This window comes from Felis catus, chromosome A3 (genome assembly GCF_018350175.1).
Source record: "Felis catus isolate Fca126 chromosome A3, F.catus_Fca126_mat1.0, whole genome shotgun sequence".
In the NCBI taxonomy this organism is placed as follows: domain Eukaryota; kingdom Metazoa; phylum Chordata; class Mammalia; order Carnivora; family Felidae; genus Felis; species Felis catus.
In genome coordinates, this window is record NC_058370.1 from 131,840,607 (window position 1) to 131,864,616 (window position 24,010).

The 24,010-nt window shown below is 49.0% G+C and overlaps 1 protein-coding gene across 15 annotated transcripts in view; it reads right to left on the reverse strand.

Moving 5' to 3' along the window:
- The window catches only part of GREB1 (growth regulating estrogen receptor binding 1), a 145,225-nt gene that overhangs the window by 83,613 nt on the left and 37,602 nt on the right, over window positions 1-24,010 (reverse strand). For 2 of the 15 annotated variants that reach the window (XM_045054932.1, XM_045054937.1), the window contains exon 1: window positions 5,586-6,166. The exons of 4 other annotated variants lie outside the window; for them this stretch is intronic. In XM_045054932.1, coding sequence (XP_044910867.1) covers window positions 5,586-5,987 — 402 coding nt within the window. In that variant the 5' untranslated portion in view covers window positions 5,988-6,166. Of the gene's footprint in view, window positions 1-5,585; window positions 6,940-8,113; window positions 8,301-8,423; window positions 8,564-9,331; window positions 9,869-12,055; window positions 12,188-24,010 lie in introns of those variants that run through there. 9 more of the 15 variants (XM_023252099.2, XM_045054939.1, XM_045054938.1 and 6 more) reach the window with 9 other exon arrangements.

Genomic DNA, 24,010 nt, shown 5'->3' on the forward strand with positions numbered 1-24,010 from the left:
GCCATAATAAATGAAAAAGGAGCATCATCATGAAATTTCAGAACACCAAGGATCAAGAGAGGATCCCAAAGAAAGATCCAGAAAGAAATTAAACGGCACATTCCACATTGAAAATAATCAGAATGACTTTGGATTTCTCAACAGTGATAATTGGGAAACAATGAAATAATGCCCTTAAAAATTCTGAGGGAAAATGGTGTGCTATCTAGAATTCTATACCCAACTAAAATAACAACCCAAAGTACGAGTAGAATAAAACTATTTTCAGAAATTCAACATCTCAAAACAAAACAAAAACAAACAAACAAAAAACCGTATCTCCCAACTATTCTTTCTCCAGAAGCTACTGGGGAATAGAAAATATTCACCAATGTGAAGACATGAGACCCAGGGCAGAGGGTCCAGCACAAGGAGAGAAAAGGAGTTCCCAAGGTGATAAGGACAACAGCTTGGAAAAGGACATCTCCGAGACAAAATCAATGAAACAGATCTGATTATCTGATGTGTTGAACTATGTTGAAAAGAGCTTTAGAAGTTCTATCAGAGGGGTGCCTGGGTGGTTCAGTCAGTTAAGCGCCCGACTCTCTATTTTGGCTCAGGTCATGATCTCAAGGTTCAGTAATTCAAGCCCCACATCGGGCTCTATGCTAACAGTGTAGAGCCTGCTTGGGATTCTCTCTCTCCACTCTCTCTGCCCCTCCACATCCCCCAAAATAAATAAACTTTAAAAATTTTTTGAAAAGTAGTTCTATCAGATCAGGATGAATTATTGATAGGTCTACAAAAATTCAAGTAAACAAAAATTGAGACAATTAGTGGCTGCACAAAAAATAAGATATTGCACAGGAATTAGAAATTTAAGTTAATTGTAGCTATAAGTCTATGCTGAGTACAGATTCAAAGTTTGCGATAGAATGATTTTGGAAGGATGGGTAAAGGGAAGTGGAGCGTGCATGCGAGGGTACGTTTTAGGGACAGAAGGAAGGAGGCCTGAAAGGCCACAGTCAGAATGGAATGGAGTGGAGTGGAGTGGAGTGGAGTGGAGTGGAGTGGAGTGAAGTGAAGTGAAGTGAAGTGAAGTGAAGTGAAGTGAAATGAAAGTGAAATGAAAAGATGGTCTGGAAATTAACTGCAGCACACGTTACTATTTGTAAATTAAGCAGTAAATTCCAGAAAACAATTAAAAAGAAAAACTAAAAAGTTAAGACAGTTGTCTCTAGGTAGCAGGACCTGGAGTGGGAATAGGTGTTTTTCATTTTAAAGGTTATAATAATGACTTGTTTTTTTAAATGCTATATTTCTTTTTGAGAGAGAGACTGAGACAGAGCATGAGAGGGGGAGGGGCAGAAAGAGAAGGAGACACAGAATCGGAAGCAGGCTCCAGGCTCCGAGCTGTCAGCACAGAGCCCGACGTGGGGCTCGAACCCACGAACTGTGAGATCATGACCTGAGTCGAAGTCTCGGACACTTAACCCACTGAGCCTCCCAGGCGCCCCCATAATGACTTTTTACACTGTGTTCGTATTCACACTTATTAAAAACTGAAGGCTATGTTAAAAACTAAAATGCAAGCACAAAAATGCACAGCAGACATCACGCAGAATCTCAGCAGAATGGCCACTGAAAACCGTGGTGGACGACGGGCCAAGAGCAACGGAAGGCCAAGCTGCCAAGCATTTCCTCAAGGTCATCTCGTCTCATCCCAGCAACTATCCTATCTGGCAGTTAGTTCTGGCCCTACTTCATCGCTATTTTACAGATGAAGAAACTGAAGCTCAGAAAGGTTGGGAGAGGTATCTAAGGACACACAGCTACTACCTTGTGTGGCCTTGAAAGCCCATCCCCAAAGAACATCTTCCAAGCAGAGCGGTGTGAAGAAGATCCAGTTAGCAGAACAGGAAGGACATCTCAGACACCCTCGGTTTAAGGGTTATAAGTCTGCCTTACTGTTCTCTTCTAGAACCTTCTCTAGTAGTGGCAAGGCATTTCCCAACTTCACAGAGAGCTATGGCATTCCCGTAAACTTCTCAAGGACAAAGCCAGGAAGTCAGCCTCGCGGGACTGAGCACTGCAGACACGTGGGAATCTGGGCTGCCCCCTGGGCTCCTCTGGGAGCCCTTAACATCCCGCAGCTACTCATAGAAGGTTCTGCCTCTACTCCCAGAACCACACGACAGTGCAAGGTCCCTATTACAGTACGCCTACATCACACCGTTATATCCACAATGGGGACAAAAACAGAAAACATCAAAACTTCTGTTTTCAGGGGCGCCTGGGTGGCGCAGTCGGTTAAGCGTCCGACTTCAGCCAGGTCACGATCTCGTGGTCCGGGAGTTCGAGCCCCGCGTCGGGCTCTGGGCTGATGGCTCGGAGCCTGGAGCCTGTTTCCGATTCTGTGTCTCCCTCTCTCTCTGCCCCTCCCCCGTTCATGCTCTGTCTCTCTCTGTCCCAAAAATAAATAAACGTTGAAAAAAAAAATTTAAAAAAAAAAAAAAAACTTCTGTTTTCAAAAAATGAGAACAGGGACGCCTGGGTGGCTCAGTCAGTTAAGCGGCCGACTTCGGCTCAGGTCATGATCTCGCAGTCCGTGAGTTCGAGCCCCGCGTCGGGCTCTGTGCTGACAGCTCGGAGCCTGGAGCCTGTTTCCGATTCTGTGTCTCCCTCTCTCTGACCCTCCCCCGTTCATGCTCTGTCTCTGTCTCAAAAATAAATAAATGTTAAAAAAAAAATGAGAACAAACTGAGGGCTGATGGGGGGTGGGAGGGCGGGGAGGGTGGGTGATGGGTATTGAGGAGGGCACCTTTTGGGATGAGCACTGGGTGTTGTATGGAAACCAATATGACAATAAATTTCATCTATTTAAAAAAAAAAAAAACTTCTGTTTTCATCTAGTCCATCTCATCCTTTTCATTATTTTCCAGTCTATGTTTTGGAATGTAAATAACATATACCATACACCGCGGTCCGTGTATGCGACATATAAATCAATAAATACATATGTGGAGAGAGACGCAAGTTTGAACGGAAAAACGAGAAAAGCAGTACTTGTTTGGTAGCTGCTGTGTGCTAACACCTCTGCGACAAAAGCACGATCTTCCTTTTGCAGGTGAGGACACGGGGTCTGAGATCTAAAGCCTTTGTTGGTTTCACGTCCTTATTATTTCCTTTAGCAACGTAAGCCCCAGGAACATAGGAAAAATCGAAACAGCGGCTATCGTTTATTAGGGCCACTTTGTGTAGCCCCTTTGCTCGGTTTTTACCTCACTTTCATCACGGCTCTAAAAGGCACACGGCATGATTCTCTTTTTACTTTAGGAAACTGAGACGGGGCGGGGGGAGATTAAGTGACTTGTCCCAGGTCCTACATTTTGGACGATTTTAGAATGTCCAACGATGGCCCGAAGTAGGACAATCTTTGCTTTCAAATGAAGCCGGTGACTTCAGAAAAGAGAGTGTTGTTTTTTTTAAGTTGGTGGGGGTTTTTTCATGCCATTCACTTGTCTAGCCCCGCTGGAACTTTGGCTTAAGAAAAAAAAACTGCCTTGGGCTCTTTCATAAAGGTGCTTGACCAAAGGGGGGCGAGGAGGGGTGGGGAGGGCTTCCAGAACAAGAAAATAAAGCCTCAGTGAATGAAAAGCCCCATTTAAAAAAGACACATTTCTAGCCAGACAACGGAAACCGAGAGCATTCTAAGAATGTTGCCTGAAGACAGGTCTGCGGGAGGGAGGAGGGCGGAAAGACCACCGCTCAGACCACCACTTCGAGAAGCAGCAAAGCAAACAAGGGGCCAGCAGCCGGCGGGCCGGGGCCTGGACAGTGTCTGCCTGTCAGCCCGACTGGCCGTTCCCTGGAGATTAAAGCAGGAGACTCAAACTCCAGCCGTTCAAAGAAAAATATTCCGGCTCAGCCTGTGACTGCTTCTCTGTTCTTCCTTCCTTTTCTCTCTTCCTTGCAGAAGAGAAGATCAGAAGGTTTGCCCGAGAGGCAGAAAATCCATTTATCTTAAAAGGCTCCTGACACTTACCGGGGAACCCGAAGACGTGTGTGTCCGGCTAACCTCTGGGCCCCCAGTTATTCCCCGTTCCCTCCTGAGCACTTTCCACTTTGCTTTTCTGTCAAGTAGGGAGGCGCCCGTGCCACAGCCCAAATCTGTGAACAAATGTTACGGACTTCCCAGAATGGGCTAGCTCACGGTCCCGAAGAGCACACCCAGCTCTGTGCACCCCTGGGTGCTGCTCATGAGGATAAAGCCGACACCTCGCCTGCTGCACACGTGCCCGATCCGGCTCTTCTCCCAAACGCCCAGGGCACACGCTGTTGGCTCAGTCCCTCTGCACGGAGACCGGAGGCCCACGATGTGCTGAGAACAAGCCCTTCAGTCCGCCCGTCATGCTGTCCAGTTAGATGGGAACCAGCAGGGCTCTCAGAGAAGGGCTTGCAGCTCCCCTTCAGTTATCATAAGCCTCTCAGTAAAGTTCCACTTTACCAGCTTCCAACAATTTTTCAAAGGTGGGCCTTACAAAGCATTCATAACCCTCCTGCCTGCTAGCTGGTAAAAAACAAAAACAAAACAAAACAAAACAAAACAAAAAAACAACCATGTACGTTGGAAGAGGACCACCAGAGGCTTAATTCATAGCTGTGCTATTTTCAAGCTGTGTGACCTTGGGTGAGTTACCTAACCTCTCTGGACCACCGTTTCCTCGCTTGTAACATGAAGAACTGCCTTCCATAGCCGAAGGGAGGGCCAAATAAACAAATATACAGAGGGTAGTTGACACACGGATGTCACCTCTGTAAAATGGAAATTAACCCCTCATGGCGCTCATTTCTAGACGCCAACCAGAGGTGTGGACTTGGTTCGACTCACTGTACCCCAGCAGAAGTCATCAGGCTCCTGGCTTCCTTCAGGGGTGCACCGACCGAAATGCGCCAGCGCAAGCAGGTACGTGATTTCTGTGTGTCTCATCCTCCTTCTCTCCAAACCTAAAGCTCCCTGGGGCACCTGGGGGGCTCAGTCGGTTAAGGGTGCGACTCTTGATTTCGGCTCAGGTCATGATCTCATGGTTCATGGGTTCGAGCCCTGCGCCGGGCTCCGTGCTGACAGCGTGGAGTCTGCTTGGGATTCTCCCTCTCTCCCTCCTTCTCTGCCCCTCCATTGCTCTCACTCTCTTGCTCTCTCTCCCAAAATAAATAAATTTAAAAAAAAAATTAAAAGCTCCTTGACAGCAAGAACTAGTCACCTCTTTACTCCCCTGGGACACTGCACACACACACACACACACACACACACACACACACGCACGCACGCACGCACACACACACGCACACACACACACAGAGCAGAAAATACCTCCTAAACAGAGGGCATGGGGGAGGAGGTCACAGCGAGGAATGTACAGAAATGCAGCACAGTCCCGTCTGAAAGCTGCACCCGTCGGGTGCAGAATCTGAAACCCCAGCTGTACCAAATAAGCACACCTGAGGTTTTATTTCAGCCCCCCCCCCCCCCACCAGGGGATGCCACTGCTCTTACAGTTCCAGAAAGCGTATTAGCTACTGCCCCGGAGACTACCCGGACTCACCTCACCGCTTTCTATTCCGAGCGGGGTCGGGAGGAAGCCCTCCCTGTTGAACATCGAAGTACAAGATGTGCACTTGTGTTCTTTCCTCATGAGCACGCTGCTTGCTGGAGGGCCCTGTGGGGGCCTGTTCCCCCTTCGGCTGGCTTGCACCTGAGCCAAATTCATCGCTCCCTCTTCTGTTCCGCCACCCGCAGAACTTTGCTGCCGCCCCCGCCGGGTGCTGACCCCCCTAAGACCACAGGGTGCGCGTCTCCCACCCCCTCGGGGTGGCGGGGGGGGGGGGGGTTGAGCTGCTGCAGACAGCAGCCAAGTTCGCTCAGCTCTCCATCCCTTACAGAGTCCAGAGCGCTTTCTCACAAAGAGCAGGTCTCTGGCAAGGAAGCGGTGGCTGACTGTGCTCATCACCCCAGGCTGCTACAGACCCTGCCACCCGCACCCAGGCCACCCCTGCCTCCGGAAGAAGACGCAGCTGGAGGCCTTCGGGGTCTCAGCACCAACTTGAGGCAGCTGGGTCTGCCCTGAGCCACACACTGACAAGCGTGGCCCCTACTGTGCCTCCTCTGTGAAAAGGTGAACTTCCCCCCCCCCCCTTCCAGAATCATGATTTTGAGCCTTAAAAGTGAAAGCTTAAGTTTGGCTATATAGTAGAAATCTTGCCTTCTCACTTGGAGCTAAGGGCGAACGTGAACTAAAACAGGAAGAGCAGGAAAACAATGAGCCCACGACCCCGGGAGGCGGTCGCCTTAGCAAGGGTGCAGGCAAGAAGGTGGCTTCAACGGAGACAGAAGAGAGCGGGAGTTTCTCTCTCAGGTCGGTCTCAAAGGGCCTCCTCGGAAAGCTGCGTCGGAAAGGATGATGAGCTCCAGTTTGCGGCAAAGGCGAAAGGGCACTCTGGGCAGAAGGTGGACGGCGCACCCACGCCTGGCCCAGGGGGACACGCCGTCGTGCACCTGGGGGATGCAAGTCCTTCCAGACGTGGGCATGTAAGGTCAGGGGTAGAGGGGTGACGAGGGGCCGGCTCAGACTAAGCCCAGCCAACGTGTTGAGAACCAGCTTTGTGGAAGCAGGAAAGGACTCTGCGCAGACGTAGATTAGGCTCTATTTCAGAGAGGCTTCCTAAGGATGGTCTACAGGACAGTATTGCAATATACACCGCAACTCAAAGACCGGCCCCACGTGCAAGAGGAAGGAGGGGGAGGCTGGTGACTTCAGGGCCGAAAACAGAAGCTCAGCGTCCCAAGTGCCGGGGACCTTCCAGCCCCGCCCTTGCTGGCGCCCCATCCCCAACACTCCTGCACACCCCAGACACTCGGACCGCAGGCCCCCCGTCCCTGCAGGCAACAGCCTTCCCCTTGACTCCTGCCCAGCTTTCAGGGCCTCAAGGGAAGGTACCGGATGTGCCCCGCCGGCCACAGAGACACAGCACCCCCCCCCAAAGTCGTATCAGAACCCCCCCAAAACTCCAGCTCTGATCTGAGCCGCCACGAACCGCTGTCCCTTCCTCCTCCAATCTCCCTACAGCAAAATTTAAGAATCCTTCGGCCACCGGACAACTACGGTGACATTTCGAGTTGAGTCCAAAATGGAGTCAAAAAACCAAAACAACAAAAACCATAATTAGCACAGCACTCTCAAGCTGCCGCTTTCAGCCTCACTCTGTGACTTCCACAGGCGCGCTGGGGCCCTCCCCCAGGGAAGAATGGGGGTGTAGGAGCAGTTGGCCCCCAATATATGATATGGCCATAAACGCATTCAGACCGCGGAATGGTCTCCTATAAACTCTTTGACAGTCCTCCTGGCAGGAAACGCCATTCAAATGTAGATTTCTCCGATTTTCCCTAGAGGAACCCATAAACTCCACAGGTGCTGTTTAAGGAAGAAAAGCCGGGGCGAGGGGCTCACTTGTCCCACCACGGCCGTCCCGTCCTGCCCCCCCCCCCCCACCCCCGGCAGCTGCTGCGCCACCGCGGCCCTGGAGACATCCGCTGACAGTGCACAGTGCTTCATCCGAGAACGTCCCCAAGCTCTCTCCACGGGAACTACAAAGCAGCGTGGCCCCTCCAGCTGCAGTGAGAACTGAATAGGGGCGAGGCACCTTCAGAAGAAAGCCAGGCAAGATTTTCAGGGAAGAACAAACTACTGAGAAACCTTTCTCCGGAAACAAGCAGGCAGGACCCAAAGAGTGCTGCAGACCTTTATACATGATGTATGTATACAAGATACACAAGATATGTAGGGTATCTTTAGCACATCATATCCTCACTACACCCACTGCTGCTCCTGTGCCCACCTTGTGCAGAACTAATCATTTACGACCCCTTGAGATGCCACTCCAAACAGTGCACTTTGCTCGGAGCACCTGCACCTGCGGCTTATTGAAACGCTAATGCTTTGCCATCGTTCTCCTGATCACAGACCAGTTCTCCTGACCACAGACCAGTGCTGTCTGTCTCATAAGCAACGAGCCAACACAAACCCTTCCGCCCCCGAAAGTGGGTGCCGCACTCCCCGAAGCCAATGCGCCGTACCTTACAAAAACCTGGTCATCTCAGGCAGCCCCATAAACAAAGCAGCCAAGAGCAGCCTGCACCCAGCAGAGTGGGAGCGCTCGCGGAGGCTGACGCCTCCCTGGGGCTGTGCCTTTGATCGCGTGGGGAGCCCTTAATGCCCCTGAGAACAGTGCGGTCAGCCTGACACCCTGGCTCCCGGCCCCTGCCCAGAGAAGCAGCGGCAGCCAAGCCAGCCAGGGGAAAGGTTTCAGAGCCAGTATCTGCTCCTGGGGCTACAACAACAACTGGAGGGGGAAAAAAAAAAAAAAAAAAAAAAACTTCAGCAGACCTTCCAAGTTGAGCTCCATCTGTCCCAGGCTCCTGCTGGGTCAGATGGCCAATGCCACAGTTTTCTGTCTTCTTAGCACGGAAGTGTTTTGCCGGGTCAGAGTGCTCTCCACGCAGGTACAGGCCAATCTGTCAGTCTAACCACCAGCAGTTAAACCGAGACGTTTTAAACAACGTGCAAGTTTTGTACTTGGGGGGGGGGGGACCGCGTCCTCTTGCGCAGAGAACAAAGGGTCGGGAGAAGGGCCTCGGCTTTGCCGCGGGAACCTGGCAGGCCCGTCTGCTGGCAGGTGCCGCGCTGACCCACGGAAGCACGTGCCCTCAAAAATGATCCCCGTGAACACCAGGAGCACACCCCAACAAGGAAAACTCCCCGGAGAGGCACAGATGCACATCCTTAAGCTTCTTTCATTGAAATCCCTTCCGGAGCACCTGGGTGGCTCAGTTGGTTAAGCATCCGCCTTCGGCTCAGAGCATGATCTCATGGCTCATGAGTTCGAGCCCCGAGTCGGGGTCTGGGCTGACAGCTCGGAGCCTGGAGCCGGTTTCAGATTCTGGGTCTCCCTCTCTGCCCCTCCCCCACCCGTGTACACGTGCCCTCTCTCTCTCTCTCTGTCTCTCTCTCTCTCTAAAAAAAAAAAAAAAAAAATTGAAAGAAAGAAATCACTTCTGCCGTGGAAAAAAAACGCCAGCTCTTGGCCAGAGTTGCCTACACGTCCCTGTTGTAATGGACTCTGAAATCCAGGAATCCTGATCAGGTCCTAACTGAAAAAGCAAAGGAAAGAAATCATGGGGGCTTACTTCATTTGTGCTGAATACCTTTAACGTTTATTTTTATCTGCTCGTCAGGATCTTCTCTTTGCTCGCAAATACGACGTGGATGTGACCCAGGGTTTCCATGCCACCTACCTTTTGTGACAAAGGCCAAAGTGCCGGATTATTCTTGCCAGCGCCCCAGTCAGCAAAAAGAGCTCTCAGCCGTTTCTAGGTCCAGCTCCAAAAAGGACTAGGAGCTACAGGGTGGAAGGAAGAACCTCGTATCGCAGAGCCTTCCCCGGCTGAGCAGCGTCTCTAGAAAGGGCTGGAAGAGACCCCACTCATGCCCAACCTTCCCAGCAAGGGCGGGGGGCAGCGCCCCCTGGTGGTTCTGCTGGAGTGAGGCTCCGAGAGTCCAAGCAAACCCCTGGCACGATGGCTTTGTCCATCTGGGGAGGCCGTCAGGCCCGGTGACCGTGCACGGAGGACCTGTTGCGACGTCTGCCCCTCGGCGCGCTGTCTGTAATGGCGGGAAGCTGGACACTTCAGAAACGCCCGACAAGAAAGGAAAGCTTAATGTGGTCTCCGATAGCCACACGCACAAAAGCTACGTACACGAAGAGTTTCCAAATGACGCAGACGTACTTAGGATATAACGTGCTGCAGCAACAAAAAAAGTGTAAATTGTCACAGAGGGGCACCTGGGTGCTCAGTCGGCCGAGCATCAGTCTCTTGATTTCCACTCGGGTCACGATCTCACATCACAGTTCGTGGGATCGAGCCCCACGTCAGGCTCTGTGCTGACAGTGTGGAACCTGCTTGGGATTCTCCCTCTCCCTCTCTCTCTGCCCCTCCCCTGCTCTCTCTCTCAAAGTAAACAAACATTTAATAAATAGTTACAGAAATAGGGAGAGAGAAATATATATGTACGTGTATATTTGATGTAACATATATGTGTTACATAAAACACATTTATATTTATATATCAATAATACTGTGTTAATATTACAATAATGTACGAGGTAGTAGTATATAATATAGGTTATGTATTACTCTGCATTACATGGAACATCATATACTGTATGTTTATAATTAACATATATATTACATTTATATTTATATATTGAAAAATGTCTACAGCGATTGCCTCTAAATGAAAGAATTGAAGATTTTTGTTACACCTCTTTAATCTTTCCTGTCCTGTGCTAACTTTGTAAACTGACGTAAGTTGTCATCATCACGGGGAGAAAATGAGCGAAGAAAAATCTGTCTTCCTTAAGGCTGCATCACAATACCTTTGAACAGATTATGCTCTGCCATTACTGTCAAAATAGGCTTTTGATGTGAACATAGCATTGAGGTGTGTGAGGACGAGAGAGAGCTCAACACATCAGTTCTGCAGGGATGTTCCTGGTGTGAACCGCCCTTCTGAACGCAGATCTGCAAATCCAACAGATGTCAATGCCCATATATCTCCCTGCCATAAACCCCTTTCTTCTATTCCACGTCAAACACTCTTCCCCCCCCCGGGCCAAGTCCCCTGCACGTTAAATATGACGAGCGCTGATTACAGTCACCATACCAGCCGCCAACACAAACACTTGAGACTGTGATGTGTCGGCTTTATTTTTCTTTCTGACCACAAAGGCTAGACGTGATGACCTTCAAATAGCAGAAGAGTCTCCATCTGTCCAGCACAGTGTCCTGTGTTAGAGATCATGATAACACCGGTAACAAATACACACGTCTTGGTTGTTTTTTTTCTTTCTAGCAATTTTATTTATTTATTTTTTTCAATATATGAAGTTTATTGTCAAATTGGTTTCCACACAACACCCAGTGCTCATCCCAAAAGGTGCCCTCCTCAGTACCCATCTCCCCCCCTCCCCCCCCAATACACCCGTCTTGTGATGCCTCTTTGTGCCCACTGTACGTTTCATCCCCCTGGAAAGCCCACACCCCTCATCTGTGATACGAACTCCTACTCATCCTTCAAACTCCAGTTCTAGCATCTCTTTTCTGGTGCGGTGGCCCTGACCTCCCTATACAGACCCGACCACTAACCTTCTTTGTTTAGGCTTAACAAACCTCCAGAAGCCAGACTAGAGAGACAGACTCGTGGCTGAAGCAAATAAAGGGTACTGCGGTATGGTGCCTATGCAGAGGAGGCCAAAAGGTGCTACAAAAAAAAAAAAACGGAGACTCGGGACTCGGCGTATGTTAAGTGGAGAAGCAGCCCTGAAAAATAGGAAGCTTCTCTGAAATACCGTAGACAGAGCACTTGGTCCCTCCACTCCCACCCTGTGGCCACAGGCAGAAGGTCAGGACACAGGCATTCACCCCCAGGCAAAACACACAAGGGTTCCTCTCCACACAAACTGAATCAACCGAGAAGTAGGCCCGCTCTTAAAGACACAGCCTTCAATTTAGAAAGTTCCAGAATACCAGCTGAGTCGCGCCTGGGCACCCAAAAAAGCAACACTGCCAATCCACAGAGCTCCATCTGAGGACACACAGAGCTCCCAGCGGACCTCCTCTCTCATCCTTACACACACATGAAAATCCAGAGGTCACAGCATCTGAAGGACTGAAGCGTGAAAAGAAAATCCAGGAGGAAAACCAGGGATACAAAGAGAATCAAAACAACACAACACAAAACAAAACACAGTGACTTGGGTTATCCTCTGAGAGATCGGGGGGCCATACTTGGCCACCAGCCCATTCAACGAGAGACCAAAAATCAGAGAAGGAGCCCTTCGAGGTGACCCGGGCCATCCTCTGGTTTTAGAACCAAGGGATGGTCTTGGGCCAGCTGGGCCGCTATTCACAAAAACATCACACAGAGAGGGGCTTCAACAAAAAGCATTTCTTTCTTACAGTTCTGGAAGCTGGAAGTCCAACATCAAGGTGCCCAAAGACTCAGGGACAGTGAGGAACTGCTTCCTGGTGCGGTCGTCTTGCTGTGTCCTCACATGAAGAGGCAAGGCAGCTCTCTGGGGTCCCTTAGGAGGGTACTAATCCTATTCCTAAGCTCCTCCCGCGTGACCTAATCACACCCCATAGGCCCCACCTCTTAACACCACCACATGGGGGCTTAGCTTTCAACCTATGAATTCGGGGAGGACAGGAACGTTATTCAGTCCGTAGCAGGGACCCACGGCTGCTGGAGAACTGAATAGGAAGGCTGTGGGTAGGAAAGCCACACGCATTTCCACAGGAAAGGGTTTCAGCCATTCGGTTATGTTGTTCCTATATACAGACAATTCTGCTACAACGTTGGGTTTTGAACTGCAAATCGGTCCCAGCAGATCGACAGATGACAGAACAATTTGACCGCTTTGCGAATTTTCTGTGTGCTTGGGAGTGCCTTCTTGTGCAAGAAACACTAAGGCGGACGCAGAAAAAAAGGGCGCCCAGCTCCACAGAGCTGCTTGGCAGTGAGCAAACTGGGGACCCCCTCAAACCGGGACCGGCGACCTCCAATCGCCACACGTGCCACGCCCACCCACAGCTGTTGGACCCTTCCACACGATTCCACGCCTCCCTCCTTTCCCTGCTTCTCACAAGCTGCAACCCCTCCGACGCACACAGAGCTTCATTCGTGTGATCTTACACTTCACAGTAAGGTTCCACATTTATGGTGGGATTTAGGTACTTCCTAACCGTTTTGCATATGTAAAACTGCGCTCTCCTTTTCTGATAGGATTTTTTCGTCTCCCCCCCCCCGCCCCCCAGTGTGTCATTGATGAAGTTTCTGAGTGCTATGCCCATAACCCCGGTTCTCCTATAACCCTTTATGGTGCAATTTCTGACGATGCAGTCACTCTGAGGCACACATATGTCTTGTTACGGCAGGATCGACTGCATGATGTCTTGCTATATGCCTGCACACAAACCAGTTCCAGGAGTCTCTCTGATCCTTGAACGAAGACACAAAGGCCACGGTGTGCTGATTCTGCTTTGGAAAATGTGATTGCCGCCACCGAATCGCTCCTCGTGCGTTATTTCTGGCGACCCCGAAACTTTTCATCTCCTGCCTGACCTTCTCGCCACAGCGATGGGGCTGGAATCTCTTCCTGGGCTAAGGCCATTTGTCGGGTTTTGTTAGCACGAAAGAAATCTGCAGATCATCCATTTTCCCTCCCACCGCATACGAAATAAAATTCAAGCATAAATAATGAAATCTTCATTCCCGGCTTCTGTTTACAAGACAGCAGCCGAGTCTCGGGGAAGCTGTGAGGCTTGCCCCTGGGGTCCCGTGCCGCCCCTCGCCCACCTGGTAGCTGTGTGACCTTGGGCAGACTCCCTGACTCTCTGAGCTCTGGTTCTCTCTGTCATGAACGGAGATAACAAGGTTCACTTCAAAGAGGTTTTGCGAGGGGTGAGTAAGATAATGGAGTGTTTAGCGCAGTGGCTGGCACTTAAGTGTTTTCCCGTTGATTGTATTTATTTCTTTATTTTTAGGACTAGTCAAGCTGATGTCTTTGCTGCTCACACACAAATCCCCTCATCTGTGTCTTGTGTTATTTGCCTACATTGCAACCCCCTTCCCTCCCCGACCTCACCTCTAATTTGGAGCTTAAAAATTGCAAAACAGGAGTGACTGGGAAGGTACAAAGCCTCTTAATTTGGAGGGCCAACTCTTTTGGCCCATCATGGCCAGGTTCTCCTCTTTGGCCTCTCCTCGCCCTTCATTAGCTCGCAGCTGTCATTCGTTCATACACCCAACATTTGCTAGGTGCCCAGCATACGCTGGGTAGTTGCGTGATCTGGGTTCCAAGAGCCTCCGTTTTCTCAGCAAAATGAGGGCCATAATACCTATATCATGAGGTTGGAAGGCTTAAATGGCGCTAGGACCGTAAAGCACCTTTACGCTGCCTCGCACACAGTAGGTGCTCAACAAAGAGTAGCTTTCATCCGCATCATCGTGGCGAAAATGACTAAGCCACAGCCCTGCTGTCAGGAAGCTTAAAGTCCAAAAGCATAAAGAACCCCCCCTTCCACCTGTGCACTAGCACAGACCTGCTGCGGTTCCTATGCCTGGAAGGTCTGCAAACCTCTCTCCTACAGACCCAGACATGCTGGAGCAGACGTTTCACTGGCTACGAAACAATGAGTCTGATTATGCATGCATAGCACTGAAAAGGCAGCAAGCTTGCGAAGGTATGATTCATCACTGCCTGCTGCAGTAATTAGAAGTATTTTGGTTGGTTCTAGGTCAGAATGACCCAGTTTACTGCACCTTTTTTTTTTCTCACTGTGAAAGTCTGTGGTGAACTTTAAAACAAAGCTTGGGAAAAGATAACTGCTCTGTGGCTTTTGCTCAGAGGAAAGACATTATCGGCTCTGCTCCGCAGAAACAAGCCCTCATCACGGAAGCCATTAAGGCTCAGTCTTGGATTTTACCAGAAAGAAGGACAGTCTGCATGGACCCTCCCACCCCCCCTCAACCGGAGTTCCTAGAAACTCACCCGTCTGTTTCCCCAGCACCAAGTATAACATAAGTACCAAGAGAGTGTTTACTGGAGGAGTGCTCCTATAGGCAGTTAACTTTCTAAAAGTAAGAAAAAAAGAAAAAAAAAAGAATGAATGACCCAAAATATGTGATATTTGCTAAACTCTCCAGGAATAAAGTAACATTTTCTACTTTATTCCTGCTGACGGTGACTCATTGGCAAAGATAGTGTCTACATGTGTAATATGACATGCTAAAGGACCAAAAAAAGCACAAAAGCCGTAACAGAAGGCAGAGAAAACACACATAAGGATAGAAAGTTAGATCACTCACATCCTTGGCAACTAACAGAATAGTATTTTTTTTTTAATGCAATAGAAAAAAGACTGGAAGGAAATACAAGAAAATTTTAACAGTGGATGGTTGGGGAAATGGAATTATAGACAAATGTTTTTTCTCTACATTTTTTTTTTTTTACAAATGGTCACATGCATGGGGCGCCTGGGGGGCTCCGTTGGTTGAGCGTCCGACCTCGGCTCAGGTCATGATCTCGCGGTCTGTGGGTTCGAGCCCGCGTCGGGCTCTGTGCTGACAGCTCGGAGCCTGGAGCCTGCTTCGGATTCTGTGTCTCCCTCTCTCCCTGCCCCTCCCCACTCACGCTCTGTCTCCCTCCATCTCTCAAAAATGAATAAACGTTAAAAAAAATAAAAACAAAAAAACAAAAAAAAACCCCACAAATGGTCACATGCGGTTTGTATAAACACCTCTTGGGGATGAGGGGGCAGGATGCTAATCATGACATTCCATCAAGGTGGAGTCCACTGGGGGGCGCTGCACAATATGGGGCAGGTGAGGGGGGGCTGGAGCCACACTGGCCTGAGGCCGCCACTCCGCACCGGGCAGGTCCTGGCGCCTCTGTAAAAGGGGAGGCCAGGCTAGGGGCCTCTTTGGCAGCAGCCTTCGGCTCTAGCTCAACAGCTACTCATGCGTTTCAGGGGACGACTCTCCTGGGGTAAACTGGACACCCTACTCGTGGACTGAGTGGGGAGCAAGCGTCCCCAGACTGGTCCTCCAATTCAGGCCCCGAGTCCCTGCCTGAAAGCGCCCCCTTAACACCAGCCCACTCACCTGTGGAACTCCTTCTCCCCGGAAATGGACCCACACAGGGGCCGACAAAGTTCAGAGCTGGGATGGGCGGGCTTGGACACAACTTCTCCGACCCAAGGGAGACCTGGGATGCCCCCGCTCCACAAAAACCAAAACTCACCGTCTTTCTAGGCCGGCCTCGGGTCCTACTCGCTCCAGGCAACCTCCCAGATTGCTCCCATCCCCACTCTAACCCCTTTCTTTCTTTGAATTGTGCTTTTTGAATCTGAGCAGATACAGAAGAACGTGCAGAAGATACTTGTTACGAAAACTCATGATACAACGAACAGCCATGGGCCTCCTCCTGTTTAAAAACAAGAACATCAGTGGATGGCTGGGTGGCTTAGGTGGTTAAGCGTCCGACTCTTTGTTTCAACTCAGGTCACCATCTCAGAGTTTGTGAGCCCACATTGGGCTCAGCACTGAAAGCGTGGATTCTGCTTGGGATTCTCTCTCTCTCCCTCTCTCTCTGCCGCAACCCAGCTCGCTTGTTCTCTCTCTCCAAATACATCAATGAATGAGTGAATGAATGAATGAATATTTAAAACATTAAAAACAAGAACATCAGAACAGCTACCGAACCCTGGTGAGCTCCTTCCTTACCCCCGCCCCCAGGTAACTGGTATCCTGAATCGCTTTACTGTACAATTTTAACAATTTTTTTCATTTAGATGTAATTTACTATTAACCTAAAATCTAACACAGATGTAACTTTCTTTTTTTCCTATTTGGCAAAGACCAACTTTAGGGTGCAGAAGAGACACCTGGAGGTCTTGTTAAACAGAAGCTTCTGTCTCAGGAGGTCTGGGCTAAAACCTGAATTCAGCATTCCTGACAAGCTAGGTTCCCTTAATTCTAATGTAGGTTCCAACCTAAGCAGCATGCTGTCCACTTTGACATTTTTAAGCTCTGGGTGAACGGACTCGCACTGTATGATTTTTCTCGACCTGCGTTTTTGCTCAGTACAACGTTCCCGAGATTCACCGCTGCCGTTGCCCATATCCGGGAGCCCCTTTCCCCCTGGAACAGCACTTTATTGTATGGACATCCTACGATTTGTTTTTCCACTCTATAGTTGATGGCTATTTGAGTTACTTCTGAGTTTGGGTCTGTGTGTTATTGCAAATGAAGCCAATATAAACATCATCGTGCGTGTCTCCTGCTACGCACACAACCCACGAGGCTGCCACACAACCCCAGGGGGCACCGTTCACATTGTAGGCTGCATCAACAGCGCCCCCTAGAGCAAAGAGGCTGGTACCAATTTAGGTTCCTCTCCTGGAGAACAAGCGTCTGGTTGTTCCGCGTCCTCATCCACCCTTGATGTTGTCAGACTTCCAAGTTTTGCTCAGCTAGTAGGTGTGGAATGGTATCTCACTGTGGTTTTAATATGCATTTGCCTCTTTACAGCTAAAGTTGAGCGTCTTTTCCTGCTTCTTAGTAGCAGATGTGAAATGGTAGTTCGCTGTGATTTCAACGTGCGTTTCCCTCTTTGTAAGTGAAGTTGAATGTCTTCACGTGGTTAGCTATTTTTCTCTTGCCCCTTTCTAAATTCTGAACTATCGCTTCCGTTCACCTTGTCAAACCAAAACGAAGCTTCTGTGAATATTAATATCTCATGTCCACCTTATAAATGCAGCTCCTGCCCTACAATATATTCTACTCTTTTTACTGTTTTATGCGGTTTTTTTCCCCTGATGGGGGTGAGGGGAACCGCTCCATCTTCACAGGTTTACTAAAGATTTGGTGATTTTATTCTTTTAAATTCTCCATTTTTAGAATTTCTGCCCATTTACTTTCAAAAGAGAAAGATCCTCTGAATCCTGGTGAAAAGGAATTTTCAAAGTCACCGTGGAAGCCGAACATACAAACCAGGGGAGAACAAAAATAATTGGTCTTCTGGTCATTTTTTGAAGGTAATAACCACCCTGTAGGACAATTCTGTGCTTCCAGTGACCAAAGTCACATTTTAGTAATGTTGAGAATTGCCCAAGCCAGTTGAAAAAAAAATTGTCAAGGGCTAATGCTTCCTCCAGTCAAATTACTGAATGACTTCCAATCTGAAAAAGTTATCTGGTCATTCTTTCCAAACAACTATCTACAGCCAGCAAAAAAAAAAAAGTAAAATTTGACAAATGTATATCATTTCATAAGAGTATTGGTATTAAGAGTTTCCCCCAGAAAATACAGAGTTGGTACCACTTAATGCATACAGATAGAGCTTGGCAAAGGGCTTTACAAAACATTCAATAACCATAGGTTTTACAGCTGAAACGGAACTCGAAACTACCACCTGGTCCAACCCTCTGCCTTATACTAAACTGTTGTGTCATTTTATTTTATTTTTTTTTAAGTTTTTATTTATTTTTGAGACAGAGAGAGACAGAGCATGAATGGGGAAGGGGCAGAGAGAGAGGGAGACACAGAATCAGAAGCAGGTTCCAGGCTCTGAGCCATCAGCCCAGAGCCCGACACGGGGCTCGAACTCACGGACGGCGAGATCGTGACCTGGGCTGAAGTCGGACGCTTAACCGACTGCGCCACCCAGGCGCCCCTGTTGTGTCATTTTAAAGACCTAGAACATTTAATGCAAGTAAATAATCCTGCTACTTTCAACGAGGGTGTTCACACTTTATAAACTTTTGCCTTTTGTGGCTAGGTTGGAAAGGGATTTCTGCCACTAATTCACCTTGCCATAAATGTGAATTTGGAGTGGATGTAAAGCAATAGAAGATCTTCATCCTTGAAAAGTTACCATTCTCCCGTTCTACCAGGACAGTGACCCCAGGAATTTTGTCATCTGTTCCTCAGACACAGCAGCAAACACACAAACTCGGGCCCCTTCCCAGTGTGGACAGAGGAAAGAGGAGTGTCCAACCTAATCTCGGGGGCACTGTTTTCCCTGAGCAAGTTTCATAATTGACGGAACGGGGTTTTACAACCTGAAAAAGACTGATTCTGCAATCTTGTGGGTTTACTCTAGCCAACAGCTATTTGGTTGTCAATGCGGAAAGGAGATAAACCTACAAAAAAAGTTGAAGGAAAGGGAAATTAAGGGATTTAGTGTATCTATATCAGCAGAACAATAGACGTGGCAGACTTTGTTAAACTCTTGGTAGAATTAGGACTGGGTAACACAGCCTCCCAGGCCACCCTGCCTCTTTCCTTTACAACACACATCACACCAACAATTCACGCTTCAACGTCTGTCTTCCCACAAGACCATGAACTCTGTGAGGGCAAAGACCACATCTGTTTTGTTGATTACAGACTCTCTAGGGTCCAGCCCATACTGGCTGTCTCCATTTACTTCCTGATTGAGTGAATGAGTGCAGTCCTGCCATTTAGACAAAAGATCGTCCGGGAGCCACAAAGTCCATCTAATCCACCAGGCGCCCAAGTTTACTCTTGGATCAAGTTTCACCACAAGACATTTTTAACTCATTAGCTTGGTCCCTCGTGCAATTCTCTTCCCAGAACTTCCCATAATAGCATCACCTTGACTTTTTTCCAACACCATCATGGAAAACGGCCGTATGGAACTGGCTTTGGCATTTGCTTAACATTAAGTCCATTGTGTTACGATATCACTTCTACGTGACCCCACAACAGAAATTATTTTGAGAAGTTAATGCCAGGGAGAGAGTCCTTTCCCCTGAAGAACTGGTATGTTTCTCCCTTTCTGGTAATATGCCTGCTAACACTTCTCACTTCCCCATTTTGTACTGAGCACCAGATAAATAGTGATAAGTGCATACAAAAAATAGGCAATTACTAATTTCAGGAAAAACAGAAAGCTACACGGGAAAAAGGAAAACTAACAGTAGCACATACATGGCTCAGTTGTCAAAACGTTTACATGACCACAGTGATGTACGCATTAAGTTGAGCTATCAAAAACCATAAATCACCATAATGGGAGGGTGGGGGCCAGGACGGATATATCTGTATGGGGAGAAGAGGGCATGTGTGAAAGAAAGAAAAATCCTTACCTTCCATATCAAGAAGTTAACAAATTTACCCCAAACTCAAAACTCAAGGAGCAGCAAAATCTGTTCTTCAGAAAAGTCAACACAATTACCAAAAGAATCAGTTAAAAGGATAGGAAGCGACTGCCTCCCGAAAACAAGAAAAAGGATGAAAGAGTGGTTAACTATAGAGAGTAAGACTGCAATTAGGATTTGACGTATAATACCTTTATTTATTCTTCACTAAAATTCTCATCTTATTTAAATTAAGGCTCACTGACATTAAGTAACCAAGATCACACAGCTGGTATTCAATGCAGGTTGACTGAAATCCAAAGCTCATCATCTTTCCACTACATGATGCTCCCTTCTCCACCCTCCTCTCCTAAAGGAACTAACGACATAAAGAAAACTTAGAGCCACACGGTCTCAAAATGTCATAGGATGTAACGAAAGAAGAAAAGTGGCAAAGATGAAGAGAGTGAAGAAGAATATTTAAGACCGTCCATAAAGCTAGGGTCATATTAATCCACATGAACTCAAGCTTGACCCCAGGGGTTTTTTTCCTCCTAGAACAAGTCAAGTTGGCATTTATAAAAGTAAGCCTTTGATAAAAAAAAAATAAACCCTGCCAAGTGTGTGATCCCTCAATGCAACGCTGGGAGAAGCCTTCAGAAGCACCAAACAGGAGCAATCACTGGGTCCCAGGGCAAGTTAAACTCAGAAGATCAATTAAGCCCACGCAGTGTGAGGTTTACAACCAAGAATCAGCCAAGGGGACCTCAGAGCACAGTGTCCAAAGGATACCGTGAGTCAAGGAAGAGGGAAGATATGCCACAGACAGGGTCAGGCGTGGGGATATCTGGGCGAGAGTTCAGAACCCGGCCTTTCAACTGCGACGGGGTGTGGGGTCCATCAGCTGGCACGGCCTCCAGAGGATGAGCAGAGCCGTCTGCCGCGAGCTGCATGGGGTCCAGTGCCCATTCAGCCAGCGACGAGATGAGTGATGTGTTCTGGAAAGCACAGTATGAAAAGCAATGATAAGACGAAAGCAGACCAAGGCCAAATCTGTCCCAGACAACGAGGTCACGGCGACCTTCTGGGGAGAAGAGGATGTTCAGACAGAACGTGGTAGTGCAAGGCAAATGCAAAAATATCAACGTGTCATTTACAATCTTGCAGGGGCAGCTATTTTAAGGATTTGCTGTCCACCTGATAGGGATTGCACATGCACTGGCCCAGAGGCCACTTCTGCTGGGCATCTCACAGTCAACTTCATTTCATCCTGTGCAGCCCTGGGAGACCAACAGGAGGGGAAACGTGAGGGCCAGAAAGAGGGCGTGTCCTGCCCAAGGACGTACAACTAGTAAAAGGCAGAGATGGGAGTTGGACGCAAATCCAACACGGTTGCCAGCCGGGGACCCCTCCACCTTTCCTCTCACCCACTTCAATCTTCTGGATCCTGAAGACATGAGCAAGACTCGGCCTCTGTTCTGCTCAACCCAGACCTCTGGCTACTGAGCCAGACCGGGGTCTCAGATCACACCCACCTCCCACAGAGAGGGTTCCGGCTGTCCCACACTCTGACTTGGCTTTGTCCCCAAGAACCTTCCCTTCTGCCCGGCCCGCCACCCAGCCTCTTGATCTCCAGTTGATAGCTCAAGCTGTGAGGCTGTGCGACCTGCCTCTAGTCCCGGCCTGCTCTGGTCTGGCCTTGAGCAGCCCCTACAGACCTTGAGAGAACTCTCTCCTTTTGTAGGTCCTCACCACATCTTACCGACAACGTCCAAATTGTCTTCTGTGACTAACACCTTCTAGCGAGAGAAAGGAGGAAAAGGGGGTGAATTTCCTATTTGAGCATTTATTTATTAGGAGTCTAAATTTCCACTAGCACATTTTTTTTCAATGTTTATTTAACTTTGAGAGGGAGAGAGAAAGAGAGAGAGAGAGACAGAGCACAAGCAGGGGAGGAGCAGAGAGACAGGGAGATGGAATCCGAAGCAGGCTCCAGGCTCTAAGCTGTCAGCAGAGAGCCTGACGCGGGGCTCGAACCCACAAACCGTGAGATCGTGACCTGAGCCGAAGTCAGATGCTGAACCGACCGAGCCATCCAGGCGCCCCTCCACTGGCACATTTAAAAAGCAATTCTGGGGCACCCAGGTGGCTCAGTCGGTTAAGCATCCGACTTTGGCTCAGGCCATGATCGCCCAGTTCGTGAGTCTGAGCTCTGCAACAGGCTCGCTTCTGTCAGCGCAGAGCCTGCCTCAGATCCTCTGTGCCCCTCTTTCTCTGCCTCTCCCCCGCCCACACTCTCTTTCAAAAATGAATGAAACTTTAAAAAAGCACCTGGGGGGCTCAGTCGGTCGAACGTCCGACTTCGGCTCGGGTCGTGATCTCACGGTTCGTGGGTTCGAGCCCCGGGTCGGGCTCTGTGCTGACAGCTTGGAGCCCGGAGCCTGCTTCGGACTCTGTGCCTCCCACTCTCTTTCTGCCCCTCCCTCACTTGCTCTCTGTCTCTCTCTCTCTCTCTCTCTCAAAAATGAATAAACATTAAAGAAAAAAAAAGAGTTCTTCAGCTGAGCCTGTATGAACCCCAAGAAAAGACTTGCCTACATACGTGCTTAGAGTGCCTCCATTCTGTGCCAGGCACTTTGAACCAATCGGTCGAATAGACAGTGACAATTCAGAGACCCCAAAGCCATGAGCTATGCACCTCAGCCCACCAGGGGCAGAAAAGCAGGGGCGGCCTCTGTGATCAGCAGTGCACCCTGTGGGTCATCTGGAATAGGAAGCAGGAAGGAGACTGGCCAGAGATACCCAGAATAGCAGGGTTTTACCCAGTCCCTCCTGTCTTTCAGGTCTGACTTTGAATCTACAACTTTGGGACTTCTGCCTAGGACACTAGACATCTAGCCAAAGCGATGGATGTCCCTCACAGCCCAAGGGTGGTAAGACCTCTGCAGGTTGCCCGGTTACTGCGTCTAAGCAAAGGCACCCTTTGTGAAGTCTACGTTTGCGTGGAGGTTCCAATCAACACACTTTTGTGGAGCTCCTACTAGGGCAACCCAAGGCCAAACAGCGGTTTGTTTTCAAGGTAAAGGGGCATGGAAAACGTTACAGGCAGCACAAGGCAGCAAACGAGAAACCGTATGCCATTTTTTTGCATTTGATAAGACCTTCACATAAATTTGCAAGTAGACTTCTTTACACGGTAACATCGATTCTGAGGTAGAAGCATCTCCACCATGACAACTGGAGCGAAAGTATTTGTAGCCGATGTTGTGTCTCAGCCCTCAATACTTGAAGGAGAAACTCGACTGGGTTCAGGGACACGACGTGAGCAGAGGTAAAACATCTGAGTTTATTGCAAGGCAGCTTTTCAAATCAAGGTAAACTTGCAAAGACAGAGGGCTGCTTAGGACACGATTGCTTCATCTTTCAAAACTGGAGGGACTAACACATTCCAAATTGTTCTTCGCCTTGAATACAGATCAGTCCGTTCCAAGAGGAGTCCAGCGTGAACTTACACCTGACTGGTAGGTGTTGAGCCTCCGCGATGAGCCCGGCACCAAGGGCGAAGCAGAGGTAAGGCAGCTGGATGAGGACAGGCACCAGAGCCAAACTGCCCGCATCTGAGACCCAGGTCCCCACCTGCTAACTGCGCGACCTTGAAAACGTTACTTACTCGCTCCGTACGTCAGTTTTCTCATCTGTAAAATGAAGACAATGCCCCCCACCAAAGATGACCCTACTCTACTCCCTGGAATCTGTGACCGTCCCCTCCCGTGGCAAAAGGGACTTTGCAGAAGGGATTAAAGTTACCGACTTTGAGACTGGGAGATTATTCTGGATTCTCCAATAGTCGTCTAGTCGCATGAGTCCTTAAAGGAGGAGAACACGTATCTGTGGTTGGAAAGAGACGAGACCAGAGAAAGAAGAAGGAGAAGAGGAGCAGGAGGGAGAAGAGACGGAGGAGGAGGAGGGAGGAGGGGGAGGGGGAAGGGATAAGAGACTCCAAGTGGCAAAGGGACTTGACCAGCTACTGCTGGTTTTGAAGATGGACGAAGGGCTGAGCCAGGAGATGCGGGAAGCCTCTTGAAACTTCGAATAGCCCTCAGCAGACAACCTACACCAGAATTATGCCAACACCACAAAAGAGCAAGGAAACAGATTCCTCCTTGAACAGCCCGAAAGGAACACGGTCCCGCTGACACCTTGGCTTTGGCCTCCGGCGACCAATTCTGGACTTCCGACCTCCAGAAT